Raw genomic sequence first — 21,004 nt, 5'->3', positions numbered from 1 at the left:
TCGGCGGAGGGAACAAGGAGACCGATAGAAAAATGTTGCTTCAGTATGACTGATTCATGGGTCCATAGGAGTTAAGGATTTATACGTGGGTCCACTTCGGTTGGTTTCTGAGGCCATCTGTTGCTATGCATGGACGATTGGGATTGGGGGCCTGGGGCGTGTCATGCGGTAAGGGCAAATTACTGACATTAAAATATGTCATCTCTATCTTTTTTTTTCTCAATGTGTGTTGATGGGTTAATTAGTACTACTAGCGTTTTATCACTAATGATTTCAATGGTATGTTACTTAGCAGTAGTATATAGCTACATTTTGTTTTGTGGAGTAAATACGTTGGAATTGTTTTTTTTTTTAAGTTGGCTCTAGGAAAGACATATATACTTTTAAAACCCGTCGAAAATCCGCACATATGAATACGTCACATAATTGACCAAGTTAACACGCCATGTGGACACCACGAAAAATAAAACCGCCTTCCAAGCCACCAAAGGACTATATTTATTCTGGATTAGGATGCAAATGAAACTCTACCAATAGGTGAGTAACCTAAAGCGGACTTTTTGCAGTTCGATCTAGATGGGCCGAGTCAAGCAGGATGGCCCGCTATTACTGGGCCAGGCCCATCAAGAAAAGGGAGGCAACACGTCGTTCCAGGCGCCGGCGATGGGAAGGGGAAGGGCCGCGGCGGCGGCGGCGGCGGCTGGGAGTGGGAGGGAAGAGGACGAGGGGGGAGCTCCGTCTTCCGCTCTGTTCCTCCTTGGATCGTCCGTCTGGTGGGTCCTCGACGGGGTCGACGATGGCGACCGGGAACCCTCGTCTCGTCTGCATCGCGGCCGCCTGATTCAGTGGAACCACACACTCACGGTGAGTCCTCCTCGCGGAATCTGAATGTCTTAGGCTCTTAGCTGTGTTTGTCCTACTGACTTGTTGCATCTTGGCGAAAAAAATGTTCATCAGATTTTACAACTTAGTAAGAACTAGTAAGAAGTAGTAGTAGTCCTTTAAGTTTACTTACTATTTTTTTTTCTGTTTATTTCATTCGAAAAGGGGAAATTTCATGGACCTATGCTTTTTGCACTGATAATCTGAGTATTTCAACATAAACCAAGTCCTACATTTTAGAAATAGGATTGATATAACTTTGTAGGAGTTCAATTTTACACCTCAAATTACAGAAAAGTTTAATTCAGCATAAACCAAAGGGTTATTTAATACCCTGAATTTACAAACCAGGTCAGTTTACATCCATACCTACAGCCCTTGCCATATGGCCTTTGGACCAAATCTCATAGGATATACAGCCGTCCTGTGTTCTGAGGTAAATTAGCATACTGTTTATCACTTCCTTCCAACAGACATGTACTGCATGTAGTGCACATCACACAACAAGTATCGGAAGAGAGAAATCTGGTCAATGTAACTGAACAACAAACCGACAAATATTTAAAATTACACAACAAAAAGATTGAATGGTCTTTATTGAAGTCTACCTGCTGCAGTGGCATATTTATGCTAGAGATTTGCCAAGGAAGACTGGGGGGCTGCCTCAGTGGCCGTTATCACCACCGGATGAACGAAAACCTGAAGCCGTGAAGAAGAAGGCTTTGAAAGTCTCATCTTATTGAGGCTAGAGTCCAGTCCATCATCTAAACTTGTCGTTTGAGCTACAGAAATTTCTCTCTGCTCCCTTATGGCACAAGGTCTTTCTGGTTCCTCGCTTTCCATTGGATTAACCTTTCTGAGGATCAAAATTTTAGGCCTATTCGGGTGGTTCTTTGCTGCCTGTTCCCATTGTATAGCCACTCCAGAGTTAATCGTGACTTCCTTGAGATATTTCATGTGTTTGATCTCGATGCCAGAAAGACCAACTAGACCTTGACAGAGCAGCTGAAGTGAGATGAGATTTGGGAGAGCTCCATGCTCGATTGTTGGCAGAGCAGAGGTGACACTTTTCACCACAAAGCACAGGCGTCGCAAGCTCGGGAATGCTCCATGTTTTATTTCGAAATTCACTAGCTTATATGCAACCAGTTTGAGGTAGAGCAGTCTGTTTAGATTGATCAGTGCTGATAGATGACCTTGTGTTAACGTAGCTGACGAAATGCAAAGCTCCGTGAGACTTGACAGCAAAGTAACAAATGGTGGCAACCGGTGAAGTTCTCCATTCAATTTTAGTGACCTCAGGGCATATTTGGAACCTTCAGAGCATGTCTTCAAATCAAGCGAACTCAGAAAATTTTCAGGACATTCTTCGGAATCAAGTGAGAGAGAACGGTCAATATCCCTATCAATGGGAGCCTTGGTGAATTCCTGAATGGCCTGTGAAAGATCAGCTATGTAATTACTGCTACCTGCAACATGTTTGAACCATATCTTAACCTTCCTCAGCTTTTTCATATGACCAATATGTTGCAGAAAACCTTTGCTTTCGTCAGTGATAAATCCTGCTAAAGTTTGCAAATTGCTCTTTTTGGAAGAGAAGAATTTTTGTAGTTTAGTCATCTTGTTCACACTATTCACATCATCTCTATGAAGCATAAACTTTCCAAAAAGGTGAGCTAAGTGGGGCAGCATGATTGCTTCAATGGGCAAAAACTTTTTCTCGGTTCTCCTTAAATCCAGTGTCTCTAAACAATGAAGTCCTTCAATGCTCCTTGGAAGCTCACTGATATTGCTCCCAAAGCTCAGGTATTTCAGATGCCATAGTTTGCATATGTATTTCAGGTGTTCATCATCCAAATCATTGCATTCTTGTAGATCCAAGACTCGTATCAATTTGCATTTACGAACATAGCAAATTGCATGTCCTGCATCCCCAAAGATTGTCAGAGATCGTACACGAGATAATTCTTCATCAGATTCCACGCTCTCTGTCAGTTCACCAGCATGAACAGAAAGGTGGCGTGCATTAGTATTGATACCTAGCCTTGGATGATCACGAGATGATTTCGCGATGAATATCTGTGACAAGGACTTGTTCAGCAAAAATTCATGCATAATTCCATGAGTTTTGCACGTTTTTACTTCAGAATTGTTTCTTGTGTCAACAGGCTGAACGATATTCTGGTCAATAAGCTTACTGAAATTCTCATCTGCAATATCCTCTTCTCTACGAAGAGAGTCACTTCGTGCATATCCTTCGGCTAACCACCGTCTGATTACAACTTTCTTCTTGAGAGGACGATTGTTGGGGAATATACCAAGATACAGCAAGCAGCTCAGAGCATAGCCAGAAAAACTGTCATAGCTGTCAAGGAGCACCTTCCTGAGTTCTGAAAAGCTGTAATGGCCATCCCGTTCTTTCAGATGAGATCCAAGGTTGCGGCACAGCTTAGCACATAGCTCTCCTGTGGGCTCACTTGAGCTCTTCAGATAATCAGAAACACTGACCAGAGCAAGAGGAAGGCCATCGCATTTCCCTAATAATGATTCTGAACCTTGCTCCAATTCAGGTGATCTAAACCCTGGAAATGTTAGTGTTTTAGAGTCTTCTTCACCAAGTGTGTTCATTTTATACACATAACCATTGCCATGGCTGCACATATTTGCTACTGACTGAATGGTTGTGGTCAGTATTATCCTGCTGCTTGTACCGTTGTCTACAAATGTTGATCTTATGATGCTCCATTGTTCCATATTGATGTCATCCATAACAATTAAATACCTAATAGCCAAATTGGGAAAATAGTAGGAAAATTGAGTAGTAAAACATAAATTCTGCTAATGCAATAGTCAGAACTATAAACAGTGAGTGCCAGGAGGATGTTCCTCTGATAAAATGAAAATCAAATTTGTTTGAATTTAGCAAAAGTGGTTTGCATTTTTTCTTTCTGGTTGAAGTTCCATTCCCCTGAATTATTTTGGGTTCTTAAACGGTGAACCAATGAAATTGATAAATGAGCAAAAACAAAAGTCGATCGAAAGTTCAGTTATGCAGATGAAATAGTCATCAGTGCAGAATCATGTTGGATCATTAGAGTAGCTAGTTAAACATATATATATATATATATATATATGCGTGCGTGCGTGCGTGCGTGCGTGCGTGCGACCTAACCTCTTGTCCTTGAGGTATTCTTTGAGCAAGGCTTCAAGGTCATGTTGCCCATCAACACCAATGGCGTCTTTGGGAAGAACTTGCTGGAGTAGAGCATGCAGGATCCCACTGTCTCTCTCCGGAGAGGTACCGATGGTGACCCATGCACGGTGGGAGAATTTGCCCTTTGCGCCAGGGCTATCATAGACCGCCCTGGCAAGAGTGGTCTTCCCCAATCCGCCAAACCCAACGACAGAGATGACCCTCATCTGTTCTGGCTCGCCCTCCACCTCGTCCAGCAGCGAGAGGAGCTCCTCCACGGGCTCTCCTATGCCCACTGGGTTGCATGTATTCCGGCATGGCGCTGTTGCCGACGAACTCATGGCACCTGTGGTGGGTTGGCCTCCGGCGATGACATCCACAATAGATTTGATGTCCATGACACGCTGGTGCGCCTCCCTGATGCGCCTCTTGAGCTTCTGGATCTCTTCGGCGAAGCTTGACCGGCTCTGGACCTTGCTGAGCTCGTGAGCCATCCGGCGCACCATGGACGACGCTCCGGGTCCGGCGCCATTGCTGCCGCTGCCGCGCTTGTGGTTATTGCAGGTGAGGCGGTGCAAGAAGCGGTCGACGCAGTCCTCAATGTCGTGCGAAAGATCAAGCATCTCCTCGGTGTGGAGCCGCGCGACGGCGTTCCGGGCGTCGTTCCTCCCCAGGACACGGAGCTGGTCGTCCATGGCGGCGGCGATCATGCGGAGGTCCTGCTGCAGAGAGTGGGTTTCTTGGGCGAGGCCCTTGTGCTTGCTGTACTCCTTCTCCAGCGCCATGAACAGCCTCCCCATCACGCTCTTCAAGAGTGCGCTCGCCGCCGCCGACTCCATTGACGTCCCTCGATCCACTGTCGATCAATCCACCTTGAGGTAATTCTGTGGATCAGCCAGAGGGAGCAGCAGCTGCAGGCTGGCTGCAGCCTACAACTCTCCAACAAGTCAACAGCCAACCACCAGCTGTCATATGTGTATATATGCGTGGACACCCTCAACTGAGTGCAAAATCAGATGTATAATATCAAAATCTTCGATCGGGCACAAGTACGTTTTTTAAACACAAACTTCAGATATCAGAAATTACTTTAATCTTGTTCACAATAGAGAACATATATATTCATAATTAATTTCACAACTTATTTTACATTTCAGTACAATATAAGTGTGCTCTTTTTGAGAAAGGATTAGGCTTATGTTGGTGTGTGCAAATTCATAACCCACTCCATCCATTTCAGATTATAAATCATTTTAACTTTGGTCAAAGCCAAACTACTTCAAGTTTGTAAAAAACTAGTAATATTTTAACCCAAGATAAATATATTATAAAATATACTCAATTATTGATTTAATGAAACTAATTTGGTGTTGTGAATATTACTATATTAGTTAAGAAAGTAGTTTCATTTTCATCAAAGTCAAAACAACTTATAATGTGAAACGGAGGGAGTATTTACTAATTCCTTTATGTATAGTGCAAAACTTGCTCTCGTGATTAGCCATTCAAGTTTATAGTTAAGATGGAATTTTTTTTGTTCTACGGTCTAGCTTGTCATACATTTGTAAATCACAAAATGTGTAAAATATAATATGGAGCAGTGTGTAATTTGTGGAAGAAAGTATATAACACTGCGTTTTGTGACAAATGTAAATCAAGTGAAGTTTGAGTGTTGAAATGTAATTCTCAATTTCAGGAATATTTGAGGACTGCTCTGTAAACCACATCATAGTATATTGAAAGGTGCTTGTCAAGTTGGTACTACAAATAATTGTCGAAGAGCTGGCTACACATGACACCGTCGTCTATTCCAAAGAAAACTACTACTCCCTCTCCCTCCGTCGCAAAATATAATAATTTGTGGATGGATGAGACATATTATATTGAAAGATACTTATTAAGTTGGTACTACAAATAATTGTCGAAGAGCTCGCTACACATGACCCCGTCGTCTATTCTAAAGAACACTACTACTCCCTCTCCCTCCATTGCAAAATATAATAATTTTTGGGTGGATGAGACATATTATATTGAAAGATACTTGTCAAGTTGGTACTACAAATAACTGTGGAACAGCTCGCTACACATGACCCCGTCGTCTATTCCAAAGAAAACTACTACTCCCTCTCCCTCCGTTGCAAAATATAATAATTTTTAGGTGGATGAGACATATTATCTTGAAATATTGAAAGATACTTGTCAAGTTGGTACTGCAAATAGTTGTTGAACAACTCGCTACACATGACCCCCGTTGTCTATTCCAAAGAAAACTACTAATCCCTCTCCCTCCATTGCAAAATATAATAAGTTTTGAGTGGATGAGACATTATATTGAAAGATACTTGTCAAGTTGGTACTACAAATAATTGTTGAACAGCTCGCTACACATGACCCCGTCGTCTATTCCAAAGAAAACTACTACTCCCTCCGTTGCAAAATATAATAATTTTTGGGTGGATGAGAAATTATCGGAGTACCTCTGTTCCAGAATATAAAAGGTTTTAGAATTGGACACTATTATTTAAAAAGTAGGTAAAATTAATGAGAAGAGATTCTAATTGGTTAAGAAATGAAGGTAGGTGGGGTAAGTGGATGGTAGAGGATTGTGATTGGTTGATGAAAAGAGAATGGTTGAGTGGAGGTAGGTGAAGAAGTTTTATACTTGGGACAAATTCTGTGTGCTAAAAGTTATTATGTTTTGGGATAGAGGGAGTAAATTATAATTGGAAGTCAATCACTCAATCCCCAAGGAGAGGAAAGCGTTAGACATGAAGCTAGTAAATGAAGCAAAATGGAAGAAGTCTCTCTCCCGTGTCCGACCTCCTCACTTGCTCAAGAGAGCTCGCTCATGCTACTCTGATCATCTGATGCCTTCAACTTCTAGCTAGGTTCAGTAATGCCTATCTTCTGTGTTTTTGTGATTCAAGTTGTATTAATTGCTTCCTGTTTAGCATCAAATTTTATTAGCAGTAGGCCTTGCAAATCTGTAACATGCACTTGATTTGTCTTCAGAAATCAGAACAGATATCTATGGTCTATGGAGGGCGCCTTGTTCAACCTCCCAGGGAGGCTCGATGAGCTCCTACGTCGTCACCGCAGCATCCTGCCCAAGGGTGCGGAGGACGAGATACCACTCATCAAGCAAGATCTAGAGGAGATAATCTCCATCCTCCATGGTCACTGCAGCGAGCCAAAACTGGAGGACCATGCCATGGTGGTCAAGTGCTGGATGAAGGAGGTGCGCGAGCTTTCCTACAACATCGAGGACTGCATCGATCAGTATGAGGAATGCATCGAGCAGTATGAGCACATCAGTGCAGCCAGGTATTATATTCGGCGCCGTAAGTTCAATCGGCGGCATGGGAACAGGCTGCCCCCTTGGGTTCCAGAGAGGCTGAAGCAGCGCCTATGGATGGCCAACAAGATCCGAGAATTCAGCCTGCGTGTGCAGGAGGTGATTCAACGCTACGCCATGTACAAGAACGACCTCAGTGGTATTGCCAGTACTGCTTCTACTACTACCATCATTTCTGATGTATCTTCTAGCTCATCTTGGCACCCTGAACCGGGTGGAAAGTGTGGTTATTTTGGTATTGACGCCGCTATGAACAAGATCGAAGATTGGCTTACTGATGGAGAACACAAGAAGCTCAAGGTGGTGTCCATTGTTGGAGTAGGAGGAGTTGGCAAGACCACGCTTGCCAATGAGCTGTACCGCAAACTTGGGCATCAGTTCGAATACCGGGCATTTGTGCGTTCCTCGCATAAGCCTGATATGAGGAGTATTCTCATCAGTATGCTCTCGCAGATTCACCCACAGCAACCACCTGACAATTGGAAGGTGTATAACCTAATTTCCAGTATCAGAACACATCTAAAAGATAAGAGGTGAGCACAATGTTTCAGGGTGTGAAACAGAGTTACAGATTATTCCATGTTTTTATTGCTGACTGCTACCATTGCCGCCTACTAAGCATGATATCTTTTTATTCTCTCATGAAACCAAACTATCTAAAATATTTCTATTATTTTGATGATTAATTAATGTAAACCTTCAAAAAAAATAGTTAACTAATCTACGGGCATGTGTTGAATAATAGTCTTTTCTTTGGATCAAACCATATCTTTTAATCATTTTTAGCCTTAGGATGGCTGTTCTAAGTTACAGACTGTACAAGGGCCGGAGAAAAAAAAATCATCTTAATGCTTATCATTTCATCATGCAAATTTCCCAAAACAATGCCTGATCGAGGCTTCCATTTAGCTATGTTAAAAACTTTCCCTTAAGCTTACTGCATCTGTGACTAAACATTTAATACCATTAATGCAAGAAAAAACATGAGTCCACATAGAGCGATGAGCTCATATAGCAATCATTGTTAGATTATTATTAGCATACTTTATTGTACAAGCATGGTTTTTGAGAAAAATATTTGACAGGTACTTGATCATAATTGATGATTGTTGAGTTATGTATGTGTTGGCCCATGAGGCCCATATACTACTCATATGTACATGTATATAGCAGAGTTAGAGAAATGAAAAAAAGTAGTGAAGCTTCTAGAGAAAAATTCCCAAAACTTCATGGTATCAGAGCCAACCGGCTGGTGGCTGGCGACGGGCGACGGCTAAACCCTAGCCTCGCCGGAGCTTGTCGAGGCGTGCAGAGAGGTGCTGAGGGAGCTGCGCTGGCAGAGCTGCGCGTGTACGCGGCGCAGGAGCGCGTGGAGCTCCAGGTGAGGAGGGAAACGCTGGTGCTGGAGCTCGCGGCGAGGACGCAGCGGCGTCGACGGCGGCAGGCAGAGCCAACGGCGGCCGCGCGCGGAGGGAGCTGCTGGTTGTGAGGACGGCACTGCTGGTGCTGGTGTGAGGATTTGGTGAGCTGCTATTGCTGTTCTGTTGCTGAGGCAGAGAAGATCGAGCTGAGGATTTGGTAGTGTGCTGTTGCTGCCGAAAGGAAAAGGGGAACACAAATTTGGTAAGTGTGTTGTTGCTGTTGCTGTTGAGCGAGCAGAGGAATTGTTTGCCGGTTGTGCTATTGGTGTGGCTTGTGTGTGCTGCGGCAAGGAGGTGAGCTTGTGAGTATTGTACTGCTGTGTGTGGTTGAGAAAGGAAGAAAAAGAAGGGAGTATTGCTGCTGGATCTGTTGGTGGTGTCGTGTGTGCTGAAGATTACAGGTGCAGAGAGCAATAGCAGGTGAGGAAAGCTGTAGCTAGCTTCATCTAGAAGGGAAGAAGCGGCTTTGGTGTTGGAAATTAATTATTGTCAAGAAGTAAGGCAACAGGTTGTGCAAGGTGAATGTGAAGTTAGTGCTTCAGATTGGCAGGCAACCAACCAAAATTCGTGTGTGCGAGAACACAGTCCAAGCCTCGGCAGTCACAGAGAGGGAGAGGGGTGCTGCTGTGTCGAGTTCCCTGATCAGGAGGAAAGAAAACCAGGGGACGTTGTCTTCAAGGTGTTAGAATAGAGTGAGTTTGTAAAAAAAAAAAAGAATGGAGGGAAGTCAAGGAACTGAACAGCTGCTTCAGAAAATGGCTGTAGAAATACAAGAAATAAGGGAAAGAATACGGAAGGAGAGGGAGAAAACAACAGTTCTTGGCAACCTTGTCAACCTCGCGCATCCCATGCAGATGCAGGTACCTCACTCAACCTGGATATTAGACTCTGGAGCATCTAGACATGTAACAGGTATGCCAAGTGAGTTTGTGTCATTTACTCCATATCCACCCACATATAAAGAAACTGTTCAGACCGCCGATGGTACTTCACAGCCTATCAAAGGTGTGGGAAGAGTACAGTGCACTCCATCCATTACATTATCATCAGTGTTATATGCTCCCTCCTTTCCAGTTAATTTGGTATCAATAAGTTCTTTGGTTGACCATATGGATTGTCGGGTTACTCTTGATCGAGAAAATTGTCTAATAGAAGAGAGAAGAACAGGAAGGAAGCTTGGGATTGGCATTAGGCAGAACGGATTGTGGTACTTAGATAGAAGCGGAACAAATAAAGCACTATGTAGTGCATTGGCAGTTGGTACAAGTGAAGAGGAAGCTAGATTGATTCTCCAGCATTGTCGATTGGGCCATATGTGTTTTGAAACTATGAGGAAGATATATCCTGATGAGATGAGTAAGGTGGACAGAAGCAAACTAGTATGTGATGCATGTGAATATGGAAAGCATACAAGAGCTACATATATAAGCAGAGGACTTCGGAGCATATCACCCTTTATGTTAATCCACTCTGATGTGTGGACTTCCCCTATTGTCTCGGTTAGTGGAATGAAGTACTTTGTGACTTTTATTGATTGTTACTCCCGAATGACCTGGATATATCTTATAAAACATAAAAATGAAGTACTAAAATGCTTCAAGGACTTCTACGCATTTGTTAGAAACCAATTCAACACATGAGTCAAAATTATCAGAACTGATAATGGGAAAGAGTATGTGAACAACGAATTTGGTAGTTTCCTTTTGATAGAAGGGATACTACATCAAACTTCTTGTCCTGACACACCACCGCAGAATGGGGTGGCTGAGAGAAAGAATCGCTATATCTTGGAGGTGGCACGTTCACTCATGTATACTATGAATGTACCAAAGTTCCTCTGGAGTGAGGCGGTCATGACAGCTACATATCTTATCAATCGTACACCATCAAGAATACTTGGGATGAAGGCTCCATATGAGATGGTATTTGGATGTAATGAATTTATTGTTCCACCAAAGGTGTTTGGATGCGTATGCTTTGTTCAAGATCATAGACCTTCTGTGGGAAAATTGGATCCCAGAGCTATCAAGTGCATATTTATAGGTTACTCATCTAGTCAGAAAGGATACAAATGTTGGAGTCCATCTGAGAGGCGAACATTTGTAAGTATGGATGTCACCTTCAGAGAGTCTATTCCTTTCTATGGAGAAATGACAGATTTGAGTTATTTGTTTTCTGATCTTGACAATCCAATCACGAGTGAAGATAGGTATGAAGGGGTGAATGAATCACTAGGAATGGAGGAAGGGGATGAATCAAAGAGGACGAAGGTTGTTATTGGGTCAATCCCATGCCCTATGGGCAAACTCCCACATGAGCAGAATTGGAGGAAACCACATGAAGAAGAAAATCTACAGGTTTATACAAGGAGAAAGCCAAGGTCCTTGGAGACACAACAGGTAGAACAACAACCTCTAACAATTGATAGGAATGAGATGGTGGAACAACATCAACAACCTCTAGTCATTGATGAAATAAATGATCAATCTTCTTATCAGTCAGATCCTATACAAGAGAATACCGAGACAGGGGGAGAGGAGAGTGAAATATCAGGAGAGGAATCTAACTTGCCTATTGCTAATAGGAAAGGGATAAGAAGCACGGCAGGAAAGCCCCCTATAAGATATGGCTTTGAGGAGGTTGAGGAGGAAAATGGGAATGACATAGCTAATTATGTGTCATATTCATCTTTATCTCCTGCCTATAGGGCTTTTATTGCATCATTACAATCCATAGTAATCCCAAAGGATTGGAGAGAAGCGAAGAATGATCCAAAGTGGCATGAGGCAATGATGGAGGAGATGTTAGCACTTGAGAAGAACAAGACCTGGGAGCTTGTACCTTTTCCAACAGGTAAGAAGGTGATTAGTTGCAAGTGGGTGTATGCTGTAAAACAAGATCCACTTGGGAAAGTAGAAAGGTACAAGGCAAGGCTTGTGGCAAAAGGGTACAGTCAAACATATGGAATCGATTATGATGAAACCTTTGCACCTGTTGCAAAGATGAGCACAGTGAGAACCTTGATATCATGTGCAGCTAACTTTGATTGGCCACTATACCAACTAGATGTTAAGAATGCATTTTTGCATGGAGATCTTCAAGAGGAAGTTTATATGGAGATTCCACCGGGTTTTTCCACCTCTCAAACTAAAGGAAAGGTATTGAGATTGAAGAAATCCTTGTATAGCCTTAAGCAGTCACCAAGGGCTTGGTTTGATAGATTTAGACGTGCAATGTGTGGCATGGGCTACAAACAGTGCAATGGAGACCATACATTGTTTTATCGTCACCGTGGAAAGAAGATTGCCATCCTGGCTGTATATGTGGATGACATAATTATTACAGGAGATGACACTCAAGAAATAGCTCAGTTAAAAGAGAATATAAGCAAAGAATTTGAAGTCAAAGATCTTGGTCAGCTCAAATATTTTTTGGGCATTGAGATTGCAAGATCCCCTAGAGGGATAGTTCTTTCACAACGAAAGTATGTATTGGATCTACTTTGTGACACAGGTATGCTCGGTTGCCGACCTGCCTCTACACCAATTGAGCAAAATCATAAGTTATGTACTGAATTAGGAGATCCAGTGAATAAAGAAAGATATCAAAGACTTGTGGGACGACTGATATATTTGTGTCATACCAGGCCTGACATAACTTATGCTGTGAGTGTTGTTAGTCGATACATGCATGACCCTCGAAGTGGTCACATGGACGCAGTATATAGAATCCTGAGATATTTAAAAGGGAGCCCAAGAAAAGGCTTATGGTTCAAGAAAAATGGACATCTAGGTGTGGAGGGCTACTGTGATGCGGACTGGGCTAGCAGCCTTGATGATAGGAGGTCAACCTCTGGTTACTGCGTATTTGTTGGTGGCAATTTGGTCTCTTGGAGGAGCAAGAAACAACCGGTAGTGTCTCGCTCAACTGCTGAGGCAGAATACAGGGCAATGTCAGTGAGTTTAAGTGAGCTGTTATGGTCGAGAAATCTTCTTTCTGAGTTAAAGTTGCTAATGAATATTCCCATGAAGTTGTGGTGTGACAATAAGTCGGCTATTAGCATCGCTAACAATCCAGTTCAGCATGATCGAACAAAACATGTGGAGATAGATCGTTTTTTTATCAAGGAAAAACTAGATGAAGGGATTTTGAAGCTAGGTTTTGTTATGTCGGGGGAACAAGTAGCTGACTGTTTAACAAAAGCTTTAAGTGTTGGGGAGTGTACTTCATCGTGTAACAAGATGGGCATGATAGATATCTATCGCCCATCTTGAGGGGGAGTGTTGAGTTATGTATGTGTTGGCCCATGAGGCCCATATACTACTCATATGTACATGTATATAGCAGAGTTAGAGAAATGAAAAAAGTAGTGAAGCTTCTAGAGAAAAATTCCCAAAACTCTGCACTCTACCAGATAGTAATAGCTGCAGCAGAATACTAACCACGACGGAAATTGAGGATCTAGCTCTACAATCTTGTAGTTATGACTCAAAGTATATATTCAAGATGAAACCTCTTGGTGAGGAGGACTCAAGAAATTTATTTTTCAGTACAGTTTTTGGCTCTCGTCCTACTTGTTCTCCAGAACTCAGTGAAGTTTCCTATGATATTGTAAAGAAATGTGGTGGTTTGCCGCTAGGTGTTGTCACTATTGCAAGTCTTTTAGCAAGCCAGCTTGAGAAACAAGAGCAATGGGACTATATAAACAAGACATTAGGTTACAGTTTGATGGCAAATCCTAATTTGGAAGGGATGAAACAACTATTGAGCCTTTGTTACAACAGTCTTTCTCAGCATTTGAAGACATGCATGTTATATTTTAGTACATATCAAGAGGATACCATAATTTGGAAGGATGATTTGGTGAATCAATGGATAGCTGAAGGTTTCATATGTGCAATTGAAGGGCATGACAAGGAAGAAATTTCAAGGGCCTATTTCGATGAGCTTGTTGACAAAAAAGTTATCCAGCCTGTACATATCAATGACAATGGTGAGGTTTTGTCTTGTGTAGTTCACTATATGGTACTCAATCTTATTACAAATACGTCAATAGAAGAAAATTTTATTATTGCAATAGACCATTCACAAGCGACTACAAGACTAACTGACATGGTTCGACGATTATCTATTCACTTCAGTAATGTAGAAGATGCAACTCCACCAACTAATATGAGACTCTCCCAAGTTCGGACACTTGCCTTTTCAGGGGTCTTGAAGTGTATGTCTTTTATTACGGGGTTCCGACTTCTTAGAGTTCTAATTCTACATATTTGGGGGGATGAGGATAGCATCAGAGCTAATCTCAATAAAATTTCGGAACTTGTTCGACTGAGATATTTGAAGGTCACCTCTAATGTCACCTTAGAACTGCCAACCCAGATGCAAGGTCTACAATATTTGGAGACGATGAAAATAGACGGGAAAATAGGTGCAGTTCCATCAGACATCATTCATTTGCCAGGCTTGCTGCATCTTAGTCTTTCTGCTAAGACAAACCTGCCCAATGGAATTTTCCACTTGATATCGCTTCGTACACTTGGATATTTTGATCTTGGTTGTAACTCAATAGAGAATATGCGGAGCCTTGGTGAGCTGACCAATCTCCAGGATCTACAGCTCACATATTCTACCGCACATTCTGATGATCTGAAGAATTATATGCAATGCCTTGGATCCATTTTGGAGAAACTCAAAAGCCTCAAGTCTGTAACTCTGTCACGTGCAGACTCCTCTGATGCAAATACTCTGCACACTGAGAGTGCTATAAGCATGAGAATATTTGTTGATGGCTGGAGCAACCTGTCCTCTCCACCGGCCTTGCTTCAGAGAATTGAGTTGTTACCGTGTGTTTGCATCTTCTCTAGCATCCCGAATTGGATTGGGCAGCTTGGAAATCTCTGCAGTTTAAAGATTGGGATTAGAGAAGTAACAAGTACTGATGTTGATGTTCTCGGAAGATTACCAGCACTCACTGTTTTGTCACTATATGTCCATAGAAAACCAATGGAAAGGATTATCTTTGATAATGTAGGGTTTTCAATCCTCAAATACTTCAAGTTTAGATGCATCGTAGCGTGGATGAAATTTGAGGCTGGTGCAATGCCTAATCTCCAGAAGCTTAAGCTAGGTTTTGATGTCCGTAGAGCAGATCAGCATGATACTATTCCCGTTGGAATCAAACATTTGTCAGGACTCAAAGAGATCTCTGCAAAAATTAGGGTCGCCTGTACGGTTGATGATCTTTGTAGAGGATTTGCAGAGTCAGAATTGACTAACGCCATTAGGATGCATCCAGGACAACCTCGTGTCAACATACGGTGTATAGATTGGACCTTTGATGGTAAGGATGATAACAATGTTGGGACACGAGAGGAAGAAAGTACTACTTTTGAAAAGCAACACCATATCGTGAAAGTAGACTCAACTGTAAAGTTTGCAGTTCCAGAAAAGGACCCTACAGGACGAGAAGAAGCAGATAAATCTATTGGCAGAAGGTATGGATTTCTCATCCCTTAATACAACATTACTAGTTTATTACGAGTACTTTTGCTAGACTATCACTCTTGACTCAAACATAACAGTTTTGTATTAAACTAGTGGTAGGCCAGGAGAATTTGAGGTGTGTCCACTCACCAGTCAAGAGCAACAATGTCGAAAATTCTTCATGCACTAAGGCACAAATAAAGTTTAAATGCGATTGGTTCAACTTGATCTAAGTCTAGAAATCACAAAAACACATTTTCAATTTTTCAACACCCATCGGCTTCAATTTACAGTGAACAATCAGCAATTCATACTAAATCCTAAAATATTTGGGGTACGCTGACGCCCCACCCACCAAATCCAAAAAAAAAAAATGCAAAATATACTTGCACGGTCCACTTCGCAGGTTGCTCTGCCATAAAAATATAGTTTCGTGATAAATTTGATGCTAAATTTGTAGTTGTTACACATATATTTAATCTTTGGTTTTGAGTTAGTTTGGTTAAAGTATTTGTAGTCTTTTGAAATGTGTTCATTCAGCATGGCACTAGAACTCGATTGAAACCAATAACATTTTCAACCGATTATTTTCTAGACAGTCCTAAGTATAATCTGGCTTCGTGCAAAACTTGGGAGGAAATTTTGGTTAGTTTTGTTTCCAAGGGCAGAGACAAATATGGTTTCTAGTCAACCATCAAACAACGCAAATTCCCTAACGGCAAGTACCCAGCAAACCAGAGTTGACTTCACCATATATTTATTCTTGGAATGTTCTCACATCGAACTTGTTGGCTCCTCTAACGCCGGATCATGCTTATGCAGTTACCCTATCCTTTCCTGCAGGCATCGCGACAACCTCCATGTCGCTGGCAGTTCGGCAGCAATGGACGATGCTGCCCAGGCGGCAGACACATCGGGAAGCGGGTCGCAGTATAGCGTCAGGATGTCGGTGAGCAGCGTCGCAGGCATATCCAACGAGGTAGAGGCGGAGGTGGGGGAGGCGAGCCCAGCAGCAGCGGCGGACAAGGTGTTTGTGGCCCTCGGCGCCGATGTCAAGCACGGCAAGAGCACCTTGCAGTGGGCGCTGCAGAACCTTGCCAAGGATGGCACCAAGATCGTGATTGCTCACGTCCACCGCCCCGCTCAGATGGTGCCCATGAGTAAGGCTTTTAGGTTTGGTTTTATCACATTACTTGAGAGACTCAAGATTGGATAGCTTGTCGTTTGGGTGATTTAGCGAGAATTTCGGGATTCCAGTTTTTGTCTTGAATCTTTGACTATGTCCTATTGTTAATTTCAGTGGGGGCAAAAGTTCATTATACCCTGATCAATCCACAAGAAGTGAACGACTATAGGAACAAGGAGCGAGAAAAGGCAGAAGAGGAACTAGACCAATATCTTCTGATATGCAGATAACTAAAGGTGCTCTTCCCCTCTTTTAGTTGTATCTATCACGAACCATAAATAAACTGTAAGCCATCTACCAGTCATGCATTCTAACATGATTTCAGAATATATACGTATCTTGTGAGAAACTAATAATTGAGGAGGAGGATATAGCTAAAGGGCTTGAACATCTTATTGCCCTTCATGGCATCACCAAGCTTGTCATGGGAGCAGCAGCAGACAAACACTACTCGAGGTATAGACCACAACCTGTTCTTCTTGGGACTAGCTATATTTATGGCGCCATATTTTTCACCAAAAAATAGTCGGTTTGTATTTACATTGTAAGTCCTTAAATTACATATGTAATTTTAGTGTATTTACAATGTAAGTTTCAAAATTACATATTTAAGTATCTAAATTGCATATGTAATTTTAGTGTATTTACAATGTAAATTCCAAAATTACATATGTAAGTCCCTAAATTACACATGTGTAATTACTTTGTAAATAGAGTAATTACATTCGTTGATGACCAGCACGTGTCATGCAAAGCAAAAAAAGAGTCGTCAACTTAGGAGCAAGTTGTTCGATCAGCTTATCAGATGCACTTTGCACGAATCGTGAAGAAGATTAGATGGCAGACAAACTGACTGTATTTAGCCTAGAAATATGTCGACATAATTTTAGCAACGCCGTTCTTTCTTTTTTTAATCTCATGGACCAAAACCTGTTTTTTTTTCCCTTCTAATCTCATGTTGGTGGTATTTCTAGAGCTGCAAAATATCATATTTGGCATACACATTGAACATTTAAAGTTGTATCACAAAATGTCGATTCTTTCATGATAAGTAGCAGTCGATGAATGCTGCTGGCAACAAATGAGAAACGGAAATTAAGGTTTATCAAGTTCTTACATTTTCGACCCTGGAATTGTTCCCAATATGCAGGAATATGAGCACACCAAGGTCCATGATAGCACTCAAAATATTGGAAGCAGCAGACCCATCATGTAAAATATGGTTTACCTGTAAAGGGCGTCTGATATGTACCAGGTAGGGTTAAAGAAAGCAGGGCCAAAGCAGTCTTATGGTTGATAGTTTTCAATGATACTAATATCAGAAAAGCACATTGAATAACATGTGAAAAAATGCTAATTAAATTTATCTGTCAACACTGAAGGGAAGGAAATACAATTATTCCTGCAATATCATCGACACCATTCCTCGATAAATTTGAGACATTGCGAAAAGCCTTCAGGTACCATGCATAATACAGATATGGATTGTCTGTTAGCACACTTTTCAAACTACCACACGGTACATTCTATGCGAAAACTTTCTATATAAAAGTTGCATTAAAATATCAAATATATCAACTTGTAATAGCTTTCTTGTTTTACATGTGCCAACTTGATCTTCATCTTCATCAATTTCAAACACCAACAAGATATAGATTTTTCCTCAGTTTCCATTAATAGCACGTTTTTAAACTGCTAAACGGTGTGTTTCGTGCGAAAACTTTTTACATAGAAGGTGCTATAAAAAATCAAATAAATCTATTTTTCAAGTTTTTAATAATTAAAATTTAATTAATCATGTACTAATGACTTGTCTACAGTGATATTATCAGGATCTCTGGATCAGTTAGGCGAGCAGCCCAGCAGGCCATGTATGAACATGTTGATAACCATTTTGCATCTCCTTGCGAGCTGGTATATATATATATTGCCTGATGTTCTGTGCAAGTTGAAAACCTAAGAGATGAGTTTTCTCGTCACTGAAGGTTTTGTGCAACGCAGGAGAATTCAGGTGATGATGCGGTAAGTGAAGCTCAAGACTTGCGCCAGAAGAACAAACAGAGAATTTCTTCCATGCCGGGGAAAAAGCAATACACCGAGTTCTCCTCCTCCGAGCTTAAACGAGCAGCCAGACACTTCAGTTTTGAACTCAAGATCGGTGTTGGTGCATTCGGGAGCGTCTACAAAGGCACACTCCGCAACACAACTGTGGCTATCGAGTTGCTGGTTGGCCATAGCATAGAAGGGCAATCAAAAGAATTTGACGAGGCGGTAATAAACTACTCCCTCCATTTATAAATATTTGATACCGTTAACTTTGTAAGTATATGTTTGACCGTTCGTCTTATTCAAAAACTTTCGTGAAATATGTAAAACTATATGTATACATATAAGTATATTTAACAATAAATCAAATGATAGAAAAATAATTAATAATTATTTAAATTTTTAAATTTTTTAAATAAGACGTACGGTCAAACATATTTAAAAAAAGTCAACGGCGTTAAATATTTAGAAACGGAGGGAGTAGTTCATCCACTAGATCACTCCTAATAACTCCATTCAATCAAATTGGCAACCATGCATGCCTGTTTAACCAAAATTAACATCATTATTGCAGATTGCTTATATCAGTAGAGTACGGCATCCTAATCTTGTCAGACTTATCGGCGTTTGCCAGAAGCCACTTGCCCTGGTGTACGAGTTCCTCCCCAAAGGCAACCTCGACGACCGCCTGACAAGTCAGAAGCAGCCGCCATTGACATGGCAGGAGCGCACGAAGATCATCTATGAGATTTGCTCGGTGCTGACCTTCCTCCACTCGACCAATCCGCCGATTGTCCACGGTGACCTGCAACCGGCAAACATCCTCTTCGACGCCAACTTGGTCAGCAAGCTGAGCAACTTGGGCATCTATCGGCTATTCATGCTGTTGAACAGGACCGCCTCCATTGTCATCGAACAGAGGGGGACCTATATGTACTTGGACCCGGAGTACTATATAACCGGAACACTGACGCCGCACAGTGACGTCTACTCCCTCGGAATCATCATCCTGCAGCTGCTGACGGGGAAGAATCCCGGAGGTGTTGCCGTAGTGGTGAAGGAGGCGATTAAGAGAGGTGAACTACACTCGATTCTCGATCACTCCGCGGAGAACTGGCCGCTCGTACAGGCCAAAAAGCTCGCACATCTCGGTCTGCAATGCGCCGAGGTTTCACGGAGGGACCGGCCTGGTCTCGCTAGCGATGTGTGGAAAGTAGTCGAGCCCCTCATGAAGGCCGCTTCGCCGACCGCCGGAAGGGCGCCGTCGTTTGACGTACTCCCACCGCCTGACTTCGTCTACCCGGTCATAAAGGTAAGTATTCCCTCACTTTCATGGAGTATGTTCCATATTACTGTATTAATTATCGCTTTGACTTTTGTTTTAAGGTCAAGCTTCCTGAAAATTTGATCTTGTTTATAGGAAAATATAGCAACACTTATAGTACCTAATTAGTTCCATTGCATCTAACATCGAACATATTTTCATAGTTTCTTTGTGGACTTTTGTTTGAAAATATTGTTATAAATTTAGTTCAACTTCAAGAAGTTTGATTTTGCAAAAAAAAAAAAAATCAAAACAGCTTATAATATGAAATGTAGATAGTAGTAATAAAAAAAATGTGATTTGTTGTGCTGACCGTTTTGAAAAAGACGGAAAAAAAAAACCCGTGATCGATCTGATGATTCAATCTAACTCGTGATTATATGATGGATGTGAAGCAGGAGGTGATGAACGATCCCCAAACGGGGAGCTCATCAGGGGGTGGCTCGACAGCGGGAACGGCACGTCGCCGATGACGAGCCTGAAGCTCCAACACCGGAAGCTCATCCCAAACAGAGCGCTTCGTTTGGCGATTCTCAAGTGGCAGAAAGAACAGCGTCAACGGCAGCAGCAAGAGGAGCAAAAGCAATCCGTCTGCACATCCCGCTGCTCCATGCCCGGCGCTTCATCCTAACTGTAACACCATATGCATGTCCTATGTGCACATACAGACATTATAGGCCTGTTTGGTACAGCTCCAACTTCTAAATTTAACTTCTATTTGGTACAGCTCCAACTCCTAAATTTAACTTCAGGAGTTGGGTCTGGAGTAGAGTTGTGGAGCTGCCTAAATCCAGCTCCACAACTTTAGTTCATTTTGTGAGAGAGCTCCATCCAGCTCCACTCCCAGTTTTGGTGGAGCTGAAACTGTTTGACTGATTTCCAACTCCAGGAGGGCAAGCAGCTAGCTGTTCATTGCATATTTAAGGCTTTTACTTTCTTTTATTTTATCACGACACTTGGTCGCTACCATCGGTAGATATCATGGGCCCGGCCAACACAAAATATAATGGTACCCTCTTTGGTAGGCATAGTTTTTATGTTTCGAATCTACGTTCTGATCAACAAGATTGACCGGCATTACCTTCGACACCATGATTCAAGAATTTATACA

The 21,004-nt window shown here is 42.0% G+C and overlaps 1 protein-coding gene and 1 pseudogene across 2 annotated transcripts; one reads left to right on the top strand and one right to left on the bottom strand.

Moving 5' to 3' along the window:
* Positions 1-857: 857 nt before the first annotated feature.
* LOC127754946 (disease resistance protein RGA4-like) lies at positions 858-4,914 on the bottom strand. Of its 2 annotated transcripts, XM_052280555.1 has the most exons (3): positions 4,055-4,914; positions 1,491-3,664; positions 858-1,362 (listed from the first exon to the last, which is right to left on the bottom strand). In XM_052280555.1, the coding sequence occupies exons 1-2, from the start codon at positions 4,912-4,914 to the stop codon at positions 1,513-1,515; spliced, it is 3,012 nt and encodes a 1,003-aa protein (XP_052136515.1). In that variant the 3' UTR covers positions 858-1,362; positions 1,491-1,512. The 2 variants fall into 2 exon arrangements, with proteins under 2 accessions (XP_052136515.1, XP_052136514.1); XM_052280554.1 differs by having other exon boundaries at positions 858-3,664.
* A 1,927-nt stretch (positions 4,915-6,841) lies between these two features.
* Positions 6,842-20,835, top strand: LOC127754951 (disease resistance protein RGA5-like; annotated as a pseudogene).
* The last annotated feature ends 169 nt before the right edge of the window (positions 20,836-21,004 follow it).

Source organism: Oryza glaberrima, chromosome 11 (assembly GCF_000147395.1).
Source record: "Oryza glaberrima chromosome 11, OglaRS2, whole genome shotgun sequence".
Classification (NCBI taxonomy): domain Eukaryota; kingdom Viridiplantae; phylum Streptophyta; class Magnoliopsida; order Poales; family Poaceae; genus Oryza; species Oryza glaberrima.
This window is presented reverse-complemented; position numbering and strand designations above follow the sequence as displayed.

What these genes read in the sequence shown, in the direction of transcription:
- LOC127754946 (XM_052280554.1), bottom strand. Translation starts at nt 4,914, where the DNA reads ATGGAGTCGGCGGCGGCGAGCGCACTCTTGAAGAGCGTGATGGGGAGG. An exon ending in GAATACCTCAAGGACAAGAG is followed by an intron (nt 3,665 to 4,054) that starts GTTAGGTCGCAC and finishes TTTGGCTATTAG; the next exon opens with GTATTTAATTGTTATGGATG.